General features: G+C 38.6%; 2 protein-coding genes across 14 annotated transcripts in view; one reads left to right on the forward strand and one right to left on the reverse strand.

Moving 5' to 3' along the window:
- The window catches only part of best1 (bestrophin 1), an 84,516-nt gene extending 81,948 nt beyond the window's left edge, over window positions 1-2,568 (forward strand). The window contains exon 12 of the mRNA XM_083546299.1: window positions 2,459-2,568. The gene's annotated coding sequence lies outside the window, so the exon portion shown is untranslated. The remainder of the gene's footprint in view (window positions 1-2,458) is intronic.
- The window catches only part of neo1b (neogenin 1b), a 158,513-nt gene that overhangs the window by 26,529 nt on the left and 112,794 nt on the right, over window positions 1-19,190 (reverse strand). For all 13 annotated transcript variants that reach the window (XR_014534280.1, XM_083546111.1, XM_083546117.1 and 10 more), the window contains exons 5-7: window positions 10,927-11,063; window positions 6,017-6,171; window positions 5,553-5,673 (exon numbers count right to left, since the gene is read on the reverse strand). Coding sequence is in view for 12 of the 13 variants with exons in the window: in XM_083546111.1 (XP_083402237.1) it covers window positions 5,553-5,673; window positions 6,017-6,171; window positions 10,927-11,063 (413 nt within the window). In the remaining variant the exon portion in view is untranslated. The remainder of the gene's footprint in view (window positions 1-5,552; window positions 5,674-6,016; window positions 6,172-10,926; window positions 11,064-19,190) is intronic.

Here is a 19,190-nt window from a genome sequence, read left to right on the forward strand (position 1 = left end):
AATTATTTTATATACACTTCATTGATCCCATAGGGAAATTGTTATTTCTTCACATATCCTAGCGATGTAGCAAGCAGGGGCCAGAGCACATAGTCAGCCATGTTAAACCGCCCCTGGGGCACAGAGGGCTATAGCCCTTGGGGCTTGAACCACCAACCTTCGGATCATTAACCCAGAGCCTTAACCACTGAGCTACCACCTTCCCACACAATAGTTGGAAAGAGTTTAAAAAAAGAAGAAGCAAAATTAGACAAAAAAACAAACGATCAAAATCTGTATAGTTGGAGAATCTGAATAAACCTGCCATAAATCTGTCAAAAATAGACTTCAATTTGTTTTTTGGAGTCACCACACCTGGACATCAAGTGATTACAAATCATTTCAAATCAGAAACAAAACACTGTGGCTCACTACTGAATAATGAGCCACGTCGAAGCTTTCTGTCAAAACGGTTATAATGAGTATTATGTTCAGGAGCGTTCCTGACAGGATGTTTGCATAACCTGAAATCCACATGGGTCTTATCACAGGAAAGGGAGATGTGCATCACTCTGGAAAACACATTTATGGCTAAATTTGAAAAGGAGATATTAAAGGCAGACTGGCAAAGCCCACTGCTATTAATAGCAGTTCACCCTAATCAGGGTGCAGGGAAATGTAGCGCTCACTCAACACCAAGGTTTGTCTATAGGTGGGGTTTTAAAATGCTGGCGAATAAACCAGCCATTATAACATAACAACTTCATGTCAGTCTAAAGCTGCTTTGCATTTAGTCACACTAAAGAAAAATTCAAAGCAGAGCTTATCAAATGTAGTCAACCGTTCATTATAGTAAGCAAGCTCTTTCACAGAGTCTCCCTCCCTCTTTTCATGCATAGTCCAGGACACCTCATCAGCAGCAATTCTCTGTCTGATTGCTCATTGATGAAGTAGCAGCAGGCTGAATTACTACCTCTGTAAGACAAGATGAGATTTGACAGGGATGAGCTTTTACCTGTAATCATGAGGATGACCAGAGATGAGTGAAAGATGGGAAAAGCAACAGAAAGAGAGAGAGAGGAAGAGTAGTCTCGGTATTATGGGTGGTTGGTATAAAAGGATTACCAAGGCTCTTTTGTCTTTTTAAGATAAAACGACATCATTACATTATTTCTGGCATCTACATCCGAATTCTTTGCAACATCGCTAGACTTGTATAGTATAGAATGATATAAAGAAGTGGGGGGGGGGGGGGGGGCTGTTATTGAGTAATTACACAGAGTGAAACACCCCCTACATCTGTACACAATATTTATGCTATTATTTTTCTATAATATTTCTATTTATGTATTTGTTTTGCAAAAGTAAAAGTCCATACGTATGCTTTCTCATTTCTATAGTTCCAACCATTAAAGCCCTAACCCCAACTTGTGGGACTTTATCTAGGCTGATGATATTTGTCATGCTCTTGGTTATGGTCTTGGTATAGGTTTATATAGGCTGTGGTGTTAGTATTAGTTAATGTTAGTCCTTGGTTTTTGTCAGTGGTGAACGAAGTACACAAAGCATGTACTTGAGTTAAAGAAGAGATACACTAAGCAACATAATACCCCAATAAAAGTAAAAGTGCTCCCTTTTAACTCTTACCCAAATAAGGATGGGTTCCCTTTTTGAGTCTGGTTCCTCTCAAAGTTTCTTCCTCATAACATCTAAGGGAGGTTTTTCTTGCCACAGTCGAATTGGCTGTTAATCAGGGATAAATGCACACCAGGTTCCCTGGTGGTTTAGTGGTTAGGATGCAGCTGGTCAGGGAACCAACTCCAGCCATTAGGGTTGCACAAGCCAGTGCCGGTCCCAAACCCGGATAAATGGGGAGGTTTGAGTTAGGAAGGGCATCCAGCGTAAAACATGTGCCAAATCAAACATGCGGATCATGAATACGGATGATCCGCTGTGGTGACCCCTAATGGGAGAAGCCGAAAGAAAAATTCACCTCAACTGTTAAATTCTGTAAAGCTGCTTTGAGACAATGTCTGTTGTGAAAAGCGCTATAGAAATAAACTTGACTTGAGTCAAAGAAAAAACGTATTTGCCTTCAAATGTACTTAAGTATCCAAAGTACTTTAATTTATTATGGTTATAATGTTCTTATTGCAATTTTTATCACAAGACTCTTTCCTTAATCAACTCAAGTTCATGTGAAAAGACTTTATTGCTACTCTTAACACACCGGTCTATTAATAGAATGATATTAATTAATCAAACCCTGATTGATATCTATTCAAATTGTTATGAACCTAAAACCTCCCATGCCCTAGAACTACTTCAACAAAATTGTGCAATTAAGGTCACTGGTCTTGTGGCGAGTTCGAGTCAGGGGTTTCTTCATCATTTGTTCCTCTCAAAATGTTCCGCTTGCTGTTGAACGGACGCTGAAGTGTATGTTGGTGATTAGTAGATACACAGAGCGGTAAATTAGGTGTGCGGAATCAAAACAGCGCGTGCGCTCGACCCTGATTGGTGGCTTGCTGTGTGCTTTACCGGTTTTGATCCACTCATAAATAAAAAGGAACGACTGATTTTGCGAAATGTAGTTGATATCTTGGGCCCTTGAGCAAGGCCCTTAACCCTCTATGCTCTGGGGGTCCCTTACGAGGGAAATATCAAGGTCCGTGACGTCGGAGTGACGTGGGGCCGCCTTCCCGTGGGCTCACCACCTGCAGGAGGGACCGTAAGGGACGGTGCTTTGAGGATTGGGCAGTAGTCGAAGGCAGGGGTCTGCTTAGACTTCTGCCCCCGCGACCCGAATTACGGATAAGCGGGAGAAAATGAATGAATGAATGAATGAATGAATAGTTGATATCTGACTCTGAAATGAAGTGAAGTTAAAGTAAAAATCTTCCCATATAATAAAACATCAGTTAAGTACATTTACCGTAATTTCCGGACTATAAAGCGCACCCATATATAAGCCGCACCCACTGAATTTGACAAAGATTTTTATTTTAAACATAAATAAGCCGCACCTGTCTATAAGTCTACACTGAAACTAATGAACTTTACACAGGCTGTATGGCAATATGTTGCGCTTCCTTTAGGAGCATAGCGGTATTTTGGGAATATCCTGGCACTGCATTTTTCCGGTATTACTGCATGTGTGCAAGACTGAGGATTATGTCCTTATTATTTTCTGATGCTCATTTCTAAGTTTCTTTGACTTACCTGTAACGCTGTTGCCAAGAAAAATAAAAAAGCACGAGTTTTGGAAACCTGTCTGTGCTTATATGATTTCTGTTGTAACTGGAGTTAGCGAGCTCTCCCTTCACCCAGACTCAACGCGTTACAACGGCTTGTATCTAAACAGTAGCCTACCAAGAAAGTCATTGTTCACTGTCTTCCTCCTTCCTTTCACAACTATTTCTCTCGGGAGTTTTTCTTTTGGCATTGTCGTATGTTTAAGAAAAAAGTTTTTTTTTCCTGAAGCCGTGCAGCTCAGAACACAGGTGAGGTTTCCGTTCGGAAATTTCATTGGTCTAATGTTATGGGGTTCAGTTTTTTGGCTTGAAGTTTGTGAAACCGGGAAAAACCCAGGAAAAATTCATAAATTAGCCGCTTCGTTGTTTAAGCCGCGGGGTTCAAAACGTGGGAAAAAAGTAGCGGCTTATAGTCCGAAAAATACGGTACATTTACTTCCTTACTGTCCGAAACTGTTCTTTGTAATATTTGGTAATATTTGTAATGGTCTTATATGATACAGGCTACGGTCTTGGTCCTGGTTGGTATATATTTTTTTTAATTCGAGGGTCTTGGAATTTTTATGTACCTTGGTCTTCTCATAGCATTCGTTGATATCGGTTGTTGTCATGGTACAGGTTTGTATGAGCTGTGGTGTTATTATTGGTTGGTATGAGTCTTAGTTATGCCTTGGTATTGTTTTTTTTTGTAACATTTGGTAATATTTGTCATGATCTTAGATGATACGGGCTGTGATTTTGGTACTAGTTGGTATAATTCTTTGGGTTTTTTTTGAGGCATTGGTTGATATGGGTCTTGGTATTATAAGGACTTTGGTCTTCTCATAGCATTTGTTGATATGGGCTGTAGTCTTGGCATTAGTTGCTGTGGATGCAACCTTTTAGTACACTTAGAGTAGCTCTAAAAAAACCTACTGAAGGAGAAGACTGTCGTCTTGATAAGTTTGGTGAGAGTGTTGCAGGTGATAAAAGACACGTCTCCATATTGGGCCATTAATAACTCTCATCTATTCTGCTTGCCCTATACCAAAGCAGTACACCCAAAGAATACAAATCCTACAAAGCCTTTAAAGTCTGGACTTCGAAACTCACAAATACTGTGCATTCTCTCTATATTCTCCTCAAGTGGACCAGAGATTAGACCAGAGATGAATCGGATAAGATGGATCACACTAAAACATTGAAGCAAACACTAAGAAAAAGATCCTATTAAGCAGTAACACCTTTTAGAGCACTGAGCTGCAGATTGCACTCTCACAGTGAAAAAAAGTGCTAATATATAGCTCAGTAGTGCAAATGAGATGCAACACACAGTGCTAATTAATACAAGAATTTTAATTGCAGATGGAGTAGTAGAGCCATTACAGGCTGCACTGTATCTCTGCCTGGAGACTCCCAGTGTAACAACTAGAAACGCACAAGCAGCATGTAGCAGACTTTACACACACAACAATCAATGCAGCGCCACTCGCACCTTCCATGTGCTGTACGAGTGTGAGAACATGTGCTGCAAAAGATGTGTATGTGTGTGTGACAGAGTGTGTGCCTGTGCTGAGTGACAATAGCAAAGAGTAAGCAAGGAGAGACACAATGAGAAGAGAGCAGGAGTGTGTCAAAGAATGAGAGTGAGTAGAAAGTGAGGTGTGTGTCAGTATGTGTGTGTGTGGACATGACTGTCTCTTCTGTGATCTTCAATGCATGAAAAACGAAGCGTGGACCTGCATGCAAATTCGACTAGTTCATATCCTTCCACGATAAGCTAGAGTCCAGGACTATAATCAAACCCCGTCGAATAAACCATACACGTGTGTGTGCTTTACCACATTTTATGATTCGGTACCTTTTTTAATTCCCTTTTAAACTTTTTATTTTTGTAATGAAGTTCAGTACTATTTTACATGGAGTGGCAGTATGGTATTTTAAAATCCAATAGCCATTTAAAAAGCTATTAATGATTATCGGCAAGTACCATCCAACCCAAGCTATTGGTATCGGTAAAATCCACTATAGGTCGACCTCTACAGAATAAGAATAATTCTCAACTCAATTCAAAGCTGAAATTCCTATTTAATCCAGAATGACACTGAATGGCAGTTTGGAAGATGCTCTGGATAAGGACTTACTTAGAGTGACTCTCATTGATGCAACTGAGCAGTTTATGGTTGCTCAAGGGCCAAGCAGTGGCAGCTTAATAGTGGTGGGATATAAACACAACCATCTGATCGGAAGTCCAACATCTTAACTACTAAGCTACCCTTTTATGCAACATCAAATGCCCAGTCAGGCCAAATGCCCAATCAGGCCAAATGTGAGTCTTACCAAGGTCCAGGATAATGAGCTGTGCACTGGCCTGGGTGTTGCCCACCTCGTTCTCAGCCACACACTGATAGAAACCCTCGTCAGACTTTACCAAACCCAGCACCTGCAAATCATGCTGATTCTGGAAAAGAAAAAAAACAAAAAAACATTCATGATCAAGATGAACAAACAGGAAGCTGGCTTTCTGCGAGGACTTTTTAATATCGAAGTCGATGTCGCGCAGCTGAAAAGTAGGGTAGAAAGCGCAGATGTTAGGACGAGGACACTCTCAAAGGCAAGCTCATCGACTGAATATCAAGACAGCAGATAAGCTAATACATGCAGGGAGAAAATAGAAAACATTGCATGGCAGAACCAAGCTTTTCTGTGCAAAAATAAAATGGGTTTAAATGTAAATGCAAATGCTGACACTCATCAAGACTTTAGATTTTGCTTTAACACCGAATAAAATTTTTTCCGCATACCACTATTTTAAAGTAGTCACTGGGGATGACTGCGTCTCCGTTCTTCACCCACTTCACCGTAGGGGCTGGGGAGCCCATGACATCGCACTCGAAGATAACATCCATGGCCTCATGAGCGTACATGTTCGAAGGTTTCTTTAGGAACCGAGGGGGAACTGGAAGATGAGAAAAAAAGAGGAGAGGAAAACAAATATGAATCCATATGAATACACAGAGGTCATAGCAAGGTATAAGAAATTGCTTGCTTCAGTAAGTACAAGTGAAAAAAAATTTATTTCGTGCCATAAAAACAAAAGATAGTCTTTGTGTTCAGCAACATTTTTTATGTTTAAGTAAAAAAAAACAAAAAATAATACACAATAATATTCCCCAGCTTCTACATCTTTGTGTGGCGGTAATATATTGAGTGTTGATTTATTAACGGAAACAAAACCTTTCCTGCAGCAGTGTAACTCTAAATCTCTGCAGGTTTGGCCTGAGCTCTCATAGCCTGTGAAATATGTGTATATATCCAAACCGATGCCTTGAAGGGACTGCCACAATGTGATATTTGTTCCTACTGGAGCTAAAGTGTGTGTGTATGTGTGTATGTGTGTGTGAGGGGGAGGGGGTAGTGGATAATAGATAGTCACATCAATGTTTAGATGTGTTTCTCTGCAGAGAAGAGGCAGTGCCAAGCTGTTCCTCTGAAAAACACTGCTCGGTGTTAAGCCTCGGCTCAACATCGTCCATGTCTGGCTGCAGATTTCAAAACCCGCATTAACAGGAAGTAAAGCTGTTTAATTCTCCCTCTGATCTGGCAAATGTTTTCGATCCGAAGGAAAACCTCTGCGTTCGCACGATTGACGGTTCGGAAAGGAAGTCGTCTGACTTCTCTAAGCAGAAATGTTAATAACATTATAGGATCAGTGCGGTGTACAGGGAAACGAGTTGCCAGAAAACCTAAAATGCATCTCGCATTAAGTATAGCTAAAATACTGAGTGTTTTCCTATGAATTATACATGAGCACTTCTAACTGTAGTGTACAGTATGAGCAGCTTGTGGAACATAATGTCAATACGTATACTATAGAAAGCAAATACGCAAAGCAAGGGCCGTTACAGTTTTTCTCAGGTGCTTTGGAGCGTTTTTTAGATCAGAAATGAAATTCTCAAAACTTCTCGTTCAACCTCCACATCTTTTTTTATTTAACTTGTGCACATCATAAAATAATTTCTTGTTGCTTTGATCAAATTGCGAATGCTTTGGTACATCATTTAATCGATTGTGTACAAGTGTCTGCTGTTTTCTACATTATCAATTGTTTATGTTCACGGCGATCAAAACATATTATACTGGTTTCACCTGATTAGTCTTAACCACCCAAATTTTTTTTAAGTGGGTTGAATTATTAAATTATGCAGATGAATCTTGAATGTCACTAATGAGTGCAAGTGTATGGCATCAGATCAACCAATGATCAACCAGTTCTCTAAAACGGATCAAAAGGTGAATCTCATGAGCCTTTAATTGGTGAGTGTATACAGACAGCAAAACACAGAATTACCATTTCTGAAAATGGATGAACAACTAAGAAAGGAATGGACACTAATAGAGTAGAGTAAAAGTGTGAATCCTGTCTGGTCTCTTGCAATCAATATAAAACAAATGCTTAGTTTTGAGAGATGAACTAAGGATTTTGAGAAAAGTACAGGCTTTTGCAAGAAATCCAATATATTGTGCTGTTTGTACAAACTGTTTTGAGAAATGCACTTCTTGGTTTGCAAATATAAAGAATGATTCGTGAAATGCTCCAAAGCAACTGAGTTGCAACTCAGTTGCTTTGGTGCGTTTCTCAGATCAGAAATGAAATTCTCAAAACTACTCGTTCAACCTCCACATCATTTAATCTCTCTTGTGCACATCATTAAAGCATTTCTTGTTGCTTTGATCAAATTGCAAATGTTTTCGTACGCCATTTAATCGATTGTGTATAAGGATAAGGATGTCTGCTAAATGCCGCAAATGTAAATGTAAGTGTCTGCTGTTTCCTACATTATCAATTGTTTATGTTCATGTTGATTAGTCTTAACCCCCAAAATTCCTCGCGATCAGTTCGTTGTATAAGTCATTGAATGCAAAATGGTTAAACCAGTTATCATCATCTGTCAAACTTAAATTTCAATGAAACGTTTTTGTTGGTAAATGTTTCTAGAATTGATGAATTGTGAAGAATCTTGAATGTCACTATGAAGGCGAGTGAGCAGAATCAGATCATCCAATGATCAACTAGTTCTCTAAAACAGGTCAAAGGTGAATCCTGTGAACCTTCAATTGGCAACAAAGCAAAACATAGAATTACAATTTCTGCAAATGGAGGAACAACCAGGAAACAAACACTATTACAGTACAGTAAAAGTGTGAATCCTGTCTGGTCTCTTGCGATCAATATAAATCGAGTATGCAATCAAATAAATAAATTTGTGCTGCTGAAATTCACAGACGCCATACAGAAGAAATTCAGCCTTTTTCAATCATTATAATCCGAACCGAAGTTTACCTCAGGAAATACTGAAATTGTGCACCGTCATACTGACAACATGACTAAACATTTTGACAATCTTGTTTGTGAACATTGACAAAAGGGACTTTTTATTCTGGTGGTAATGAGATGTTCATTGACACAAATACTTACTTTTGAGAGATGAACTAAGGATTTTGAGAAAAGGACAGGCTTTTGCAAGAAATCCAATGTGTTGTGCTGTTTGTACACATTGTATTGAAAAATGCACTTACTGCTTTGCAAACATTATGGATGATTCAAGAAATGCTCCAAAGCAACTGAGAAAAACTGTAAATGCTGTCTTCAAATATCTAAACAATGAAGTAAATTGTTTGTTTAATACCTTTCTGTATAGTAATAATTGTATACTTCACAAGTTATACATATCATTGTTATTTGAAAAATAAAATTTATTTCGACAGGTATGTCTGTCCTTCACCCCAGACATCTACCTTGGGCAGGGCTTTATTGTGATTGAGGCAAAAAACAAAAGCCTTTCACTCAGCACTCGAATCACATCTGCTGTCTCTCCTGGGCTCTCAGCTTCCGCAGCACAGAGACAAACAGATCCACCTGTACCATCGGTTGATATAATGGAATGACAAAAAAAATCCATTATGACAAAAAAAATAAAAAAACCTTGAAAATTTAAAAGCGCAGGAAAATATCAGCAGACACAAATCCTGCGAGACATACATCCTATTTTGGAAGGTGTCAGCAACAGAGGTTACAGAATAGGTGAAAAAAACATATACACACACACACACACACACACACACACACACACACACACACACACACACACACACACACACACACACACACACCCTTATAGTCAGGGAGGTGATAGATGAGGTCCAGTGTCCAACACACACATACATACACACACACATCCCTATAGCCAGAAAGGTGACGGATGAGCTACAAAGACCAGCACACACACACGCACACACACGCACACATACACATCACAATGTCGATTTCACATCCACATTTTTTTTTCATTTCTGACTGAGTGTCATAAATCGTGCTGCTGCCTTACGAACAAAGAAAACGTTGAATCACAAATTGTCCTGGTTAAAATTTTACATTTCTGAGTATTCCAATGAAACTTTTATTGTGTAAGCAGGTCAGAAACATGAGAGACACCGATCAAAGCAGGAGCCGCTCCGATTTATTTCAAAGCTCAAAGACTGAAACCCGCGTATATACTGCCTCCTGTACTTTATTCGCTATAGCTTGTAATCATACAGGCTTTCAAAAGAACGTAAAACATGTAAATTAAGATATAGCAGACTATATACATATAAAAGCATGGTATGGGTGCTTTGGAGTCCAGTGACAGTTGTGCAATTGTGCAAAAAATGTTGTGCAAAAGAAGGAAAGGGGGACAGAGAGAGAAGTCCAGGTGCTAGGTGTTTTCCTGGTTTAAACTCTGATTAGCCTGTGGGAAGAAGCTCCTCCTTGTTCTCTCTGTGTTTGCCTTCAAGGAGCAGAAGATTTCCTGTCTTTGCGTGCGGTAGCATTATATTTTCCCTTCACTTGAACTAGGAGACTTAAACCTGATCCAGCAATGGCCCTATGCACAAAGCCAGCACTATGAAAATATGCTTTTTTGAATTGCCTGCTATAGAGCTCTAAACTCAACCTTACCGAAAACCTTTGTAATGAACTGGAATGCTGACTCCAGGCATCCTCTCCTCACCTGCATCAGTACCTGACTTTACTAACACCTTGTGGCTAAGCACAAATCTCCAGTGTAACATCTTCCCAGAAGAGTGGAGATTATTATAAGAGCAAATGGGGACGAAATGTTGAATAGGATGTTCAAAAAACACAAATCTTATGGTCACGCATCCACAAGCTCAATTATACCAACTCGTGTGCCTTGTTTATGCTGTGCTAATAACCAGAAAGCATGGCAGTGCTCTGGACATAAACAGAGACTATTATAGACACCTATGACTAATGATGGTCATTTGCCAGTTAGAAAGCAATTCAAATGTGAAAACACAACATCTAACCTAATAATATACAGGTATGTGACCTAATTAAACATCTCAAACATTAAACCAATTCATGCTCATTTTATGCTAGCAGAAACAATTGCTGCAATACACACACATGCTAGGTGAAAAACATGCCAAACATGTGCTTGTATTCCAACGAAAAAAATGCTATTGATGCTTTCCTGAATGAAACGATATTGTCTGTGCAGATGTGTAGCACCACACAGCACTAAACATAAAGTCTCAGCATATTTAGTCTACACTAGAGACTGTTCCAGAAACAAAAACATCCCATGAGGTGTAATGGAGCATTCTATATCAAACTAACACTCAGACAGGTGCCGGATTATATACTCACCTTGCACATTAAGCTCTGCCTCAGTCTCGATGGTCTCGTTGCCGTTGTCTGCCTGGCAGCTGTAGCTCCCGGCATCGTCCTCGGTCAAATTCACAATCTGCAGGTTGCCTCCACCAATCACTGCAAACCTTTCATCACTGTATTAAGAAAAAGCAAAAATGGCATTAGACAAGGCCAAGAACATCTTGTCATCTTCAGTAAACTGCTTTAAAGGGTCAGGTTTAAGTTGGATGTGAAGCCTGTCCTGAAAACATTGTCCATAGGGTAGAAATACACAATGAATGGGACCAATGCATCGAACCATCCACACTCAGCAGATGCTGGAAGAAACCAACATGGACAAAAAATACAAAGCTCAGTACAAACCATAATTCAAACTCAGAAGACCCTGGAGCTGTGAGACACCAATGCAATTCATTGTTGCTAACCACAAATGTACAAGTATAGATACAAAAGAATACTTTTTTTTTTTTGCATTTACTTGTCAAATGTACATTATAGAACAGTAAAATTTTTAATTAGAACAGTAAATATTCTTGGCATATACCAGCTTATTAGAAACCTGGGGTCAGAGCGCAGAGTCAGCAATAATACAGCACCCCTAGAGCATAGAAGGCCTTGCTCAAGGGCCCAAGAGTGGCAAATTAGCGATACTGGGGCTTGAACCCCCCCAAACTTCCAATGTACTTGATGCTCCACTTCATTCTGGAGATGTTCAGTGGGGTTGAAGTCAGTTTATCCACAACAACCTTGGCAAAGAATGTCTTCATGTCATTGTCAGAGATACACTATATTAGGGCTGGGAGATATGGCAAAAAAAGAAAATCTAGGGTTTTGTTTTTTTTTCAGAATGTTTGACAATTTCCATTTTATTATTATCCTTTTTTTCATTTGTAACTAGTCAACTTAAAACATAACCAAACAACATGACTGAAGTAAAATTCTCTTCATTATTAATAAAAGAAAAACATCTGTTTAAGAAATGTTGTATTATTAGTTCCCTCTAATAGGAGAAGCCGAAAGAAGATGAAGATGCCATAGATAAAGTGCTCAACATGGTGTAAATAAATGTAAAACAAATTCTCTAATTTAATATCTTTGCAAAAATTTGAATAAAAGATGAAAGCAAATAATGTGCAATTTGAATTAAACGTTAAATATTTCTAAACACAGAAAGAAAATACCCAATTTTAACCAATGTAAACATTATCTCAGCTTGGTGTTTTTGTCGCGAATGCTGGAATTAATGAGTGGTGCCGCCGCTTTTGGCATATTTAGCATTTTGACAAAAGTTTGTTCAACGTCTGACCTCTTAAATCCGAACGATTTCCAAACCACAGATGAAGCTTTTCTACCTTTCTTCGGCACGAGGTCATCCTGATGTGAGAGCCGTCCGTCTCCATGATGTTAGACGCTATTTCTACATTACTATCATTCATAGAATTCATAGAACTCATATGTAAGCAGTTAATCAGACATGCCATCATGTTGTCGGACAATATTGTCTTTTAATTATTCCCCCATTGGTGCAGTGACAATGTTCTGATTGGATACATGTGTCAGCATCTTTATTAAAAATCGCGATACCTCGATTTTAGGAAATTTTTTTATCTTCTTTACATCTAAACATTTGGCAGACGCCTTTATCCAGAGCGACTTACAACCGAGCAGGGGAGGGTTAAGGGCCTTGCTCAAGGGCCTGGCAGTGGCAGCAATGAACCTGTGACCCAAAGTCCAATGCCTTAACCACTGAGCTACCAATTCCCATGTCCTTAAAATGTAAATTCGAATTAGTTAAAAAAAATTTTTTTGGGACACCTGACTTTCCCCAGCCATATGAGGTTCTTTTCCAAACTGTTATCACAAAGCTGAAGGCACACAATTGTACAGGTTGTGTTTGGATGCAGTAGCATGAAATTTTCCCTTCATTTGAACTAAGAGACCCAAAACCTGTCACAGCATGACAATGCCCCTGTGCACAAAGCAAACTCCATGAAGATGTGCATTTCATGGGTTGGAGTGGAAGATCTTATGCTATAGAGCTCTGACCTCAACCCTAATAAACACCTTTAAGATAAATTGGAATGCTGACTACCCCCCAGGCCTCCTCACCTCACCTACATCAGTACCTGACTTTACTAACATCCTTGTGTCTGAATGAACCCAAATCTCCATAAACACACTATAAAATCTAGTGGAACTCTTTCCCAGAAGAGTGGAGGTTATTATAACAGCCAATTGGGAAATGTGGAATGCGATGTTTAAAAAGCTCATACCGTACTTATGAACAGGTGTCTGCAAACTTTTGGCAATATAGTGTAGATAAACAAGCAAACCCAACTAGGAGAAGGCTGAGCAGCTCTCTAAAAAAACATGGCCACTAAAGGTGTGAACTTCAAATGAAGGAACACTCTCCACTCTAAGGTGATGCATCTCCAGGTCAGGATCTCAGAAAAACTCTTCATCACTCTTTGCTCTCCCCTTCAGCCACTGCTCGTAACCTTGGGGTAACTATGGACAATCAACTGTCCTTCTCCTTACATGTTGCTAATGTGGCTTGTTCTTGTTGATTCTTGCTCTACAACATCAGAAGGATTGGACCATTTCTGTCTACACAGATGATTAAAAATACGCAGCTACGTGACTTGTGTTCAACCTGCCCAAGTTCTCCCACACCACCCCACTGCTGTGCTCCCTCTAATGGCTTCCAGTAGCTGCAAGCATCAGATTCAAAACACTGATGCTTGCCTACAAGGCCAAAAATAGACCAGCACCCTCTTACCTCAGAGACCTCATCACATCTCGCACTGTACCACGCTGCCTGAGATCCTCCAGCACTGCTCGACTGGTACCACCTTCTCTCAGAGTAAAAGGTAAGTATACCTCGAAGCTCTTCTCTGTTCTGGCACCGAGGTGGTGGAATGAACTTCCAGTAGATGTCTTAACAGTGTAGTCACTAGCTATCTCTTCCAGAAACACTTGAACTAACACTTTTCCAGGTTTGCTTCGTCTTTTACAAAAACAGAGTTGTAGGCACGAGTTTGAAATTGAGTGTAGCAATGTAGATTTGATCATTGATAGACACGATTTGTACAACGCTCTGGACATGGGCGTCTGCTAAATGCCATGAATATAAATGTAAAGAGAGCTAAAAACCAGCAATATACAGATCCATGAGAAACCAATGTAGACTGACGTAAAGGTGTATAAGGTGCTGAGATGAGGATTATGATGAGAAGCCAATCAAAAGTCATTTTAATAATCGAAAATTTGTGAAGATCCCAAGTAGAAAAGTAAGACAAGGACTACTGTATCTACTACTGGATTTGAACCAGGAAGAACTAATCTCTGATAAACCCTTTGAACAAGGAGGAAGTGAAATGGCTCACATTGTGGACATATGTATCCAATCAGGACTTTATCAAAAACTTTGTAAAAGGATACAGTGGCATATCATTCGAAGAATATAGAAGAACTAGGAACCATAGTAGAAAAAGCTTTATATATCTTAAAATGTCTATAAATCAACATGATTTTTTTGTGTGTGTTGACAGGCAACATCCTGCAGAAATATACAGATGAAAGAAAAGGAATTTGGTGTATAAGCACTGCAATCTATATGTTTCTATTGCATACATACCCATGCCGAAGCAGTGTTTTAATATATCAGGACTTTCAAAGTGTCTTTGCGATCAAATCATAGTTTTAAACTCATTATTTCTTTTACTGAAAGAATTAGCACAATTAGCACAACACCAAGCCATCAAGCGAGTCATTATGCATTGTCATAATTGCCAGGACACACATTTTTGTCAAGTTCGACTTTTCCTTTATTTCTCTATGCCCTTTCAGAAGGGGTTTGATATCAAAAAGGATGTAATATTAATTCAACACCCTGAAGCCTTTCCATAAGGGAGAGCACAATACCAACTCTAACTACCCCCCATGGTTTCAATTTTGAAGTTTGCACAAATACAATCTACCGATTGTTGGCAGGAGGCAGTGGTGTGTGGTAAATTTAAAGTATGGGAGACATGAAAAGACCGGAAAAAAAGAATAGCCATTGCACAAGTGCAAAGCCAAGAGAGAGAGAGTGCGAAGAGCCTGTAGGACCCTGATGGATATGCAACTCGAATCCCATCCTGCTCCAATCTGCTCAAACCCACTCACTACAGACTGTGAGGCATGCCGTTCGTCTTATTCGTGTTGACTTGGCGAGGCTCTAATTTAATCAGAAATTGAAACGGATTTGTTCTCTGTCTCACTTGTAGGCTCCCTTTGAGATATAGTCTATCGCTATCGTCAATCCATTTTTTTTTTTTTTATCTGTAGTGTCCTCTCAGGGGAATTTCAGCTCACCAGGTCATTAATGTCATGTACATAGACCTTGCTTTCATAGTCAAACAAATGCTGTGGACTATAGGTAATGAAGCATTTCTAACCCCAAAGTTACAGAGTACGGCTCACTAAGTAGTAAAAGCACCCGAGAGCAGCAACCGTGTGCTTGCTGTGATTACAGTTAATTTAACAAAAGTTGAAGGAAAAAAAAATATAGAAAGTCAAACCTTATAAATCTAGATGATAAATTAAGTTAATTATTGTCCAACACGAAGCCATTCAACCATTAAAGTCAGGCATTGAAACCCCGTGCTGAATATCACAACCAGTCTTTAAAACCAACTGCCAAAATAAAGAATAAGAAAAATTTATGGCAGATAAGAATGTTACTATCCCTATTTTGGAATAAGTGTCGCTGTTACTGCACTAAAGAAAATAAAATTAACTGCTGAATATAAGTCCCCTTGTGCCACCAAAAACAGCTTTGTCCTTCCAAGCTATAGACTCTACACGACCTCTAAAAATGTGCTGCGGGATCTGTCACCAAGATGTTAGCAGCATATACTTTAAGCTCTGTAAGTTGCAAGATGGTTCCTCCATGCATCACACTTTTGTCTAGCACATGGCATGAACGCTCAATCAGATTGTTGCTGGTTGTCCTTTCTTGGAAGATTTTTCATAGGCACTAACCACAGCATAGTATGAATATCCCACATGACCTAGCTTTTTGGAGACGATACGATCTATTCGTCTAGCCCAGCAGTGAGAAAGTACACAAACTGGGTACTTGAGTTAAAGAAGAGAGAAAAACAAGGTAAAATATTACTCCAGTAAAAGTGCTCCATTTAAACTTTCGCTCAAAGGTATTTGCCTTCAAATGTACTTGAGTATCCAAAGTACTATGATTTATAATGGCTATGATGTTTTATTATCATGTTTGTCACAAGACACTTTGCGTAATCAACTCAGTTTATGTGAAAAGAGTAATGTTACTTTCAGCGCAATGATCTATTAATAGAATGAAATGAATGAGTCCAACACTGATTGATATTCATTCAAATGATCATGAACGTTCTTTTCAAATACATGCAAATTGTGCGAATAAGGCAAGGGGTGTTGTGGCGAGTTCGAGACAGGAGTTTCTTCCATCATTTATTCCTCTCAAAAAGTTCTGATTGCTGTTAAACTGACGCCGAACTGTACGTTCGTGCTCGTGATAACCAGCATTGCTAATGTTGGTTAGCACCAGGGTCTAAATGAATGGGGACTTGGGGCAAAATTGTCAATGTATAACTAATGTAGCTTTATTCCCAGTGTCATTATTTAAATGTCATATGAAATGAATGAAAAGTGTTATATTTGAGAGTAGATCTGCCTGATGATTTCGAGCATTACTGAATGACCAATCACACTTGTGTTGAGAAAGCAGCATCCAATCAAAGTGTTTTAATTCGTCACTGCGGAAAATGAATTTTTCTTATTTATTTATTTTTTTTTTATTGTGCGAAAGTTAAATCAAATTAGACTCAAGTTTTAGACTTTTCTTTGTTATAGCGCTTCAATTTGTAAATGTTTTCTTTTAAATAAAGACCAGTTTGAGGTTTATATCCCCTTCTCCTTTTTGAACTACCCCACCCCCACTGTTAAAAAAGTACATTTTAAATGAGATACTTTGTACTTTTTTCCATGAGTAGATTTTTTAGGCCAACAAATTTCATTGAGGTAACAGTACTATTTTATTTCTCTTTCCACCTCTTAAGGAAACATGGACTGGGACACTGAAACAGACCCTGACCTACGACCAATCGACTTAAGACATTTGAGAGATAAGGCGGTCAACTCGGACGTAAAAAAAAAAAAAAAAAAATACATACATACATACATACATATATATATATATATATATATATATATATATATATATATATATATATATATATATATATATATATATATATATTTACTCTTCATGTCTGCATCAAAACACATCATAGAGCTTTCACTCATCTCGACTTAAGACCTGATGAACTTACGGCAAGTTTGTCGGTCCCTATCTACGTCCTTAGTTGGGGTCTACCTGTAGTTATAACAGCTGAAGAAGACATTGCATGGCCAACCCAATATTCTGACTTGAAGCTGATTTACTGACTTAAGAGAGGATTTTGACACTGCAAGTCCTTCAGGGGGCAAGCATAAACCTTTAAAAATAGACCGAATTTCAACCTAAAATACAACAAATTTCAATACTGGAAATAGCTAATTACCTCACACTAAAGACACCTCAAAGCTGGAACTGTCAAGAACAGCTTTGTAAACAAAATAACACTAAAACTGAATATTTGTGGTATTCGGATAGATGTCTCCCCAATTAATTTTGTTCAGTCTATTGTAAAAATACATCATGTGTGCAAATTTAAAATGAATATGCACTGGAAATAAATTGCATAAACAGAACGAACAGAAACATACATCCCCTCTCTGTATAAGAGAGCCTTTAGAGACTCACCCAATGCAAAAGACACACATTACATTCAAAGATTTCCCAGATTAGAAGAGCAGCATGAAGAAATTCATACACCTCATCTAATATATGTTCTGAAAGAAAGAAAAAAACCTGAAGAAAAGAATCCATAGCTGTGTTTTTTTTTTTTGCTTTTCAAGTTTGGGGCAGACGGAAAAGTGATGGCTGATGGCCTGAAAGAGAAGGTGAAGGTGACACAGCACGAAGCCCTATTCTATATTGTCAGATGTTTTTCCCATGGTGGAGCAATACTGCCTGTCTGAAGCATGTGTTGGAGATTGTGCATTCAAGGTTTTTGTGGGTGTACTACCAGCAGAGAAAAGTAAAGTATTTTGACTTTCACTTTATCCTATGATACCTTGACATAAAGTCCCAATTCACAGGGAATAAGGGGCTGAATGATTTCATCGTGATAAAATGGTTGACATTGTATGCTCAGCATCCACATTAATAAGAACATCTGTGGCCCTGCTCATTCATGTAGCCAGTCGTGTGGCGATATCGAAATGAAAAAATTCATACAACTCGTGCAAGTAATGTGGTCTCAGTAAATCTGCATGACTGTTGGTGTCAAATGGGCATATTGCGTATTTCAGAAACGGCTGATCTACAGGGATTTTTGTAGGGGTGTAAGAAAATATCGATACACGTGAGTATCGCTATATTTTGTTTGCCGATACTGTATACCGCAATACTAATATTTAAAAAAAGATTCATGCCATTTGTTTCTTTTTGATTTGTTTTGTTTTTATCTCGACCACTAAATAGATAGCAGTCTTCTTATCTCTTACAACTCTTAACAGTGACAGGAGGTACTAGGATAAGGGAACACTTTCTTTCGGCTTCTCCCATTAGGGGTCGCCACAGAGGATCATCCGTATTCATAATCCGCATGTTCGATTGGGCACATGTTTTTAACACTACTAATGTTAGCGTTTTTATCCACCTGTTTTCTGAGGTCCCTGCTGTAAAAACAATTATGGGCCTTTCTAACTTTATTTTCTTGGCTTTCTAGGATTGTAGCTTTTAAATAAAAAAATCATGCTTTTACTACTAGCCTCGTACTTTATGGTAATACTAATAATATAATACAATAATTGTCATCATCATTAACCCCACTTCATATTGGGTGTCTTTAATAATTATGTGCATATGTTTAAAAAAATATATAATTTACCATGTTAGGTACTATGATACTTACGTAAAACATAGCCCTAGATTTTTGCACACAGCTATCTCTAATGTTGATACAGAATGGTGTAAAAAACAAAAAAAAAAATACAATCAGAAGCATATCTGTAGCAAGAAACGCCTTGTTGATAAGACAATTCAGAGGTGACCTACCAGGCTTGTTTGACCTGAAATTGTGGCAACCTGAACAACCCCACTTTACATTGGGTCAACT

The sequence above is a fragment of the Silurus aristotelis genome (assembly GCF_946808225.1).
Source record: "Silurus aristotelis genome assembly, chromosome: 7".
NCBI classification, from domain to species: Eukaryota; Metazoa; Chordata; class Actinopteri; order Siluriformes; family Siluridae; genus Silurus; species Silurus aristotelis.